The following is a 6,635-nucleotide window of genomic DNA, read 5'->3' as shown; positions in this document are numbered from 1 at the left end:
TTTGTTTTTAATAGCCTCATGTTCTGCTCTGTTTTAAATTTGTAATGAGAATAAGATTTAAATATATATTTCTTATAACATTTACTTGCGTTTGTTAAATTCATTTTATTTGCTATAGTTTTATGTTTCGAGAAACATTTTTTTGCCTCAAAATATTTTGTTCGTAGAAGCTTACACCGTTTACTGAACCAGGGTCGCTTATTATCTGGAGAAATGCCAGATCTATGTTTACGTGTCGGCACGTGGCCGAATGTTAAGTTGGCGGAGTCTAAAAATAGCTTGTTCAGCGTGTCGACTGTTGGTTTACACGTGTTGGGATACTGATAGATTCATCATCGAGAATTACCGATAGTGATTGAAGTAAGTTTGTATTGATATTGCTAATAAATTCTTCACTGTTATTGGCGTTCCATTTACGGATATTAATTGACTCCAACTCGTCATTTACACATTGGTTATGTTTAGTTTGTATGTCACGGTCTGTCTGAATCTTGTCAAAGTCGCGGTGTTACTAACTATACCAGATGGTATGCGCATGCTCGGTGTAGCGTGTCCGGGACGTGTTTGAGCGTTTGTCGAACAATGCTCTAATTATTCTCTGTTACCTAGATTTCGGTTAACCCTTGTCATTCAATTAACATCTTTAAGTTTGTAACGGGAATAATCATGTGCTCTGTGTTTATTGGGAATGAGATTATTACCTCTTCGGAACAAATTTATCGCTAGTTATATCTGATTATTTTACACGAGGACCCGACAAAGCAACCATAAATTTATTCATTGCATTCTCATTGTTTCTGTTCCACTGTTTATTTAGACAAATAAGTCGGCTTCTGTTTCCGATATGTTTCGTAGGTACGTCAATAGCATTTCATTTCCATATCGATTGTCAACATGTCCGAACGTCCAGCAAAACGGCGTCGTGTAGAGTTGTCACTGGACGATAAAGTTAAAATTATTAACAAATACGAAAGTTTACCCAAACCAACATTACAGTCACTAAGTGATTCATTTGGCATTGGGAAATCGACTGTATCTGACATAATCAAGAAAAGGGACACCTATAAATCGCAGTACGAGAATAATGCAAATGGAAGTAAACGAAGGTTTAATAACGTGTGTAAATTTGACCGACTCAACGAACTCGTTTGGCAGTGGTTTTGTCAAGCACGTGCGAAAAACATTCCGGTCAGTGGCCCAATAATTAAAGAGAAAGCAAGTGCATTTGCGAAGAAATTGTCAATTACGGACTTTAAAGGATCCAATGGTTGGTTGGACCGATGTTTATAAAGATGAACGATTCCTAAAACATGTCCAAGATATAGATTCTTTAACACAGGCTACAATAGTTAAGCAAGATGTGCTCGTCGGCAGGTAACAATGGAACACTTTGTTACGCCCGACTGTTAAAAGAAAAAACTCAGAAAATTTCTTGATGTTTCAGTGTGTTACATGTTCCAAATGTATTTGTGTTATTTGTTCACAAAAGCTCAACAATCTACATAAAGAGTTTCCACTTTAATTTGGTTATTGTTGGTTTATAAATGCAATTTAACACACGTTTGTACCTTGGTAATATTAATAGTAAAAATTAAAAAATGGTTATCAAGGCTGTTTCTTAAAACCTCAGAAAACCGAACACCCCTCTAAACCGAACATTTTATTCGGTCCCAAGGGTGTTCGGTTTAGAGAAGTTTCACTGTAACTGTAAATAAAATGTGTTAAGTGCGTCGTTAAATAAAACATTTCCTTCCTTCCTTCTTTATTAATATAGAATAAAACACACACACACACACACACACACACACACACACACCCACAAAACACAACCCCCACCCAAAACTGTCCATGGGGTCGAGTCAGGGCTGTTTCCCATCGATTCAAATGGGCATGCACAGTAATTTAATTTTACGTTTACATTTTCTTCCTTCCTTCTATTCCATTCCAATCCAACCTGGATAAAAGTAATCTGAATAGTTTTCGGAGAACATTTTTCTTAACTGAGAATCTTCGCGAGCTGGATACTTATAATATAGAGTTATGCCCCCTGACAAAAACCCAGCCCACCAACCAAACGTGCCAACGGTAATGATCGTGTGGTTACATTGGACGAGCACGCTCATATCTACTTCCGGTGAACGACTATGTACAAATGCGACATTTGGATGTTTAATGTTAGCCTGTACCCATCTTAAATTGTCGGAGCACACCACAAATAGAACATTTATAAATTTTCCAGTAAAATACATCATGGCCTTGTCTATGTAATGTTTAGGAGCGGCCTTATAGCCATAATACTTAAAGTAATTTAATTTAACAATGTCACCCCGCCTAACATGGATGCCAACGAATGTAATGTTTTTCGCAGTGCCACCGACAGAAGTTTGTGTTTTAAAGAAATCGGCTGAGGCTTTTCTGAGGATTCGTTCAGCTCTGTTGGATATTGGCGTTTTAAACGTGAACTGTTTCTTCAGTTGCGGCACAACGTTCTCGAAGTATTTCCAAGACTGGAGGTAAAGTCCGACAACAAAGTTTTCACCTGGAAGCAGACGAAAAAGCCGCTCGTCAAACGAGGAAGACCATTTCTCTAAAACATTCTTTACCTGTGATAGCTTGACAACGCATTTGTCAATACTGATGGCGTCAAGGTGAAAATAACTATTGAAAGTCGGTGTTCTTTCAACCACCAATGTTCTGTTCAGGCGAATGGCTATGCCGTAAGCAGACGCATATTCAAACATGAGATTTAGAGTTATCCACCCATTTGGTTGTCCAAAATACGGAAGTTAATGCGAGAAAATATAGTTTTCTTGTGATGTGATTAATGGCTGGGGAGCTGCTTAGTATACTGGATTGTTACACTGGGTTTGACAGGTGAGAGGATGCAGTTAGTGAATATGTGCACTTGGTTTACACTGGATACTGCATAATGTCCCCCAGAGCACATTGAAGTCATGCAAAATTTGTGTAAAATGCAGAGAAATGGGTGTGATTCGGTCCCTTAGCCCACGTGTGTTTGTTTACATTGATATAACGCGGAAAAGAGCTGGACAACAGATGTCGTCCTTTCGAGTGTTCAATGGGCCCAGGCAGGTAATGTTTCCCGTGAAATGCTAATGGCCTGGTGAAATTAATAAAAGTGCTACAGCCACTGGGGCTACATGAGAATACATAGTGAAATTAATTGTGGTCTGAGGCCTGATATAGTAGGATGTTTGACACAGGGTGACACACTTTGATACCTAATTGTGAGGTAACAATGTCAGTTACAGCACTCAAAATGTACATGCTAATTGTCCAGATAGGTGGAAATCTGAAACTAATCAGTTTGGGTGGTGAATATTTTATTTTGTTTAATTAAATTAAATTTTATTATATTTATATTTTCAAAATTTGTAATTTCACAAATTATGACATAATTCAGCATGCATTGTACCCCTATCAGGTCATAGGTCATTCTTTTCAATCAGGCTGTATCCCTACACCCTATGAGAGCCTCACTTTGAAGGTTAAGGTCAAATAAGTCAATATGGAGGATTTCTTCAATGATGTTTGACACAGGGTGACACACTTTGATACCAAATTGTGAGGTAATTATGCCAGTTACAGCACTCAAAATGTACATGATAATTGTGCAGATAGGTGGAAATCTGAAAGTTATCAGTTTGGGTGATGAATATTTTATTTCTTTAAATTAAATTAAATTTTATTATATTTATATTTTCAAAATTTGTAATTTCACAAATTATGACATAATTCAGCATGCATTGTACCCCTATCAGGTCATAGGTCATTCTTTTCAATCAGAATGTATCCCTGCACCCTGTGAGGGCCTCACTTTGAGTAATTGAGCTAATTGAACAAGTGAAAATGGAGGCTTTTTATCAAAAATACCAGAGGGTAATTTTTTCAAAATGTGATCCTGGGCCAAATGGTGAATGTATAATGTGGAATGGGCCTCCCAGACCAAATGGATATGGTGCTATTAAGTTCAAATCACCAATCACAGGCCAGTATCGTACAGTAAATGCTCACAGATTAAGTTTCATGGTCTTTAATAAGGAGATGGACATAGATGGCAGTGACATCAGTCACCTGTGCCATAACCGTCTTTGTATGTTTAAAGATCACTTATCTGCTGAGCCACATGCAATTAACAGCTCGCGCATACAATGTGTGAACCGGGATGTCTGTCAGGGACATGGACAATACCCTCCCTGCCTCTTGCATCTCAGAATGCATAACATATAAGAATGTAAAACAATAACAAAGTTTAATTTAAAGAAATATTTTATGTCATAAAATCACATATAAATATCACATATAAATATCACATGATACATTTATTCAAAAGCATACATTTATTCACATTACTATTTTTTATTGTTTAAAGTCAGTCTTCAATGTCTAGGGTTCATATCCACAGCAGAAATGCTATCATGCAAACTGATAGTTCCTATATTATATGTATCACTTGAAGGTTTGTGACAAAAATTACTTTGAATAACTGTGTGGTCACAGGAGTTGTCTGTTCTTTGACTGTCAATATCTAATAATCCTTTCTTGTAGTCAGCTTGTTGATCTCTGTGCAAATGTTTATATCGTAAGTGATCTCTAATTTTACTTCCTTGCTGGACTAAGTGCCTTTTAATCACCTGTGGATTGTTTTGATATCTTTTTTGATAGTCCGACTCTTTGTCCATCTGACGCAGTGAACGCCTCACCCGAGCTGACAGTTCGATGCCACAGTACTTGCACTTTTCTATCATGGATGTTCCCGGGGCGTTGTTCAGCCTGTGGATGGTGGATGCAGCTCTCCCAGTCATCGTTCGTGAATAGTTCACATTCTTAGGTAAGGAAACACTGAGAGAACGGTTCGCAGCCTCACATTTCTGTGTGTCTGTATACAGTTTCATTTGCTCTACAGCTGAAATACTTAGTTTAATCTTCAGAAGTTCCAGTACTAACATTTTGTCATTTTCATTCATATTCAGCTCTGTGATTCTGTGTGTACCCAGGAACATGGATCGGTGCCACCAGTTGTTCGTTATTCCTCCACTGCAGACGACCGAGTACCGCGAACACTTTGAACAGTCACCACCGTAGCACGAAAGTGTCGATTGCAGGACCTTTGGTAAGTTTCGTTTCAGTACACCGATATTACCAGTGTGTAGTTTCATCAGTTCTTTAAGAATTAAACTGCACCTTGCTTTCATATCCTGGCTGAATACCTTCTGTGCTTCACGCTTTTGTTCACGGGTGTACCCAGTAAACATGTCGGGACTGAAGTTAGCTTTGTAACACTTACGAAACTGACTCTGACCTAAGTGGGTTGGATCGGCTAGCCGCTGCACTTTCCACATTGGATGTAGAAGTTTCAAAGCACTACCAACTCCAGCAGATGATCTGGAATCTCCATCTGTTGTGACGTATTTTATGAGAATACCTTGTAGAGCCAAGTCTGTTCCGATATCTTTTCCCATCTCGTATTCCGACAGCGGAGCAAATGGCGGCAAGTTTGCTGTGCAGTCAGGATGACCACCGGGACACGTCACATGAATACCTTTGTTTCTTAACCAGGCTCCGGTCCAACAAAGTTTATTCTGGAAGCAGGCACTTACAATGAATTTTCTTTCAGTCATTGTTTCACACGCAAGTCCTATAGCTTGTGATGCATTCTGGCCCGGTTTCTTCCGACTTGTTATTGTCGTGGAGTTGTATCTCCCATCCATGGCTATGTTAATTTCATCACGTTCATTTCCACGTTTCATGTTAATGTCTTTCAGTAGCTCAACTTTTTGTGCCATATCTTTTTCATTTAGATCTGTTACAGCCGTTGATACCTTGTATGATGTTCTCTGCATACTGCTCCGACACGGTGGTGGAATGTCCATGCCTGCCAATAGCACTCTCGCTCTCGTATTGCCGACGGGAGTATCTTGGAGACCGATAGCAAGACCCACATTAGTTTTTGCTGCATTTGGGCCAGGTTTATTTGTCTTCACCTCATTGTACAATTTGCTTTCAGGAGCAGTGAAGTCACAATTCACACAGTGTAGTGTGACTTTCCAACAAAGACCCCACTTAACCTCTTTTAATATTTGCATTTCAGGCTCGTCGCACTCAGGGGAAGCTGTTGAGTGGTATCTGAAAGCTGCATTCCATGCATCTACCATTCTGTCATTGTCCATTATTCTCATGCCTTCTTTGTCTTTACACTGTTGTTCTTCTTTCATTTCAGACGCAGTACATGTACTCGTAATGGGACGTAGCAGGCGGACTGGCTGTGACGCACCTTCGCAATCTGGAGTGGATATGGTGGCTGAAGTGGAACTCGACTTCGTGACCAAGGCAAACTCGTCTATATTCATCCGGACTACTGGTCGCAACTTCTCAGTGTGAGATTCTGGACTTGCATGTTCATGCAGCAGAGTTGCACCCTTATTCCAAGGTGCATGTCCCTTCTTGAACTGTGTCTTTCGTCTTGTATTGCCTTCCATGGATGTGACTCGTAGTGTATAAAACAGTGAAATACTTATTGTGGTATGCATGTCCACCCTTATATATATGTTCATGTGTGATGTCACTTTCAGTTCTGATGCATTAAAACATTTCAGTGCAGTGGCAGTTGACAG

At 39.3% G+C, this 6,635-nt stretch overlaps 1 protein-coding gene across 1 annotated transcript; it reads right to left on the bottom strand.

Moving 5' to 3' along the window:
- Positions 1-1,934: 1,934 nt before the first annotated feature.
- On the bottom strand, positions 1,935-2,741 carry LOC121367132 (galactoside 2-alpha-L-fucosyltransferase SEC1-like). Its single transcript, XM_041491279.1, has one exon. It carries the CDS (start codon positions 2,739-2,741, stop codon positions 1,935-1,937), a length of 807 nt encoding a protein of 268 aa, XP_041347213.1.
- Between the last annotated feature and the right edge of the window lie 3,894 nt (positions 2,742-6,635).

Source organism: Gigantopelta aegis, unplaced genomic scaffold (genome assembly GCF_016097555.1).
Source record: "Gigantopelta aegis isolate Gae_Host unplaced genomic scaffold, Gae_host_genome ctg9325_pilon_pilon:::debris, whole genome shotgun sequence".
NCBI lineage: Eukaryota > Metazoa > Mollusca > Gastropoda > Neomphalida > Peltospiridae > Gigantopelta > Gigantopelta aegis.
Note: the sequence above shows the minus strand (reverse complement) of the source record. Positions and strands in the feature narration are given on the sequence as shown.

Coding starts and splice junctions, on each gene's coding strand:
- LOC121367132 (XM_041491279.1), bottom strand. CDS start 2,741: ATGTTTGAATATGCGTCTGCTTACGGCATAGCCATTCGCCTGAACAGA.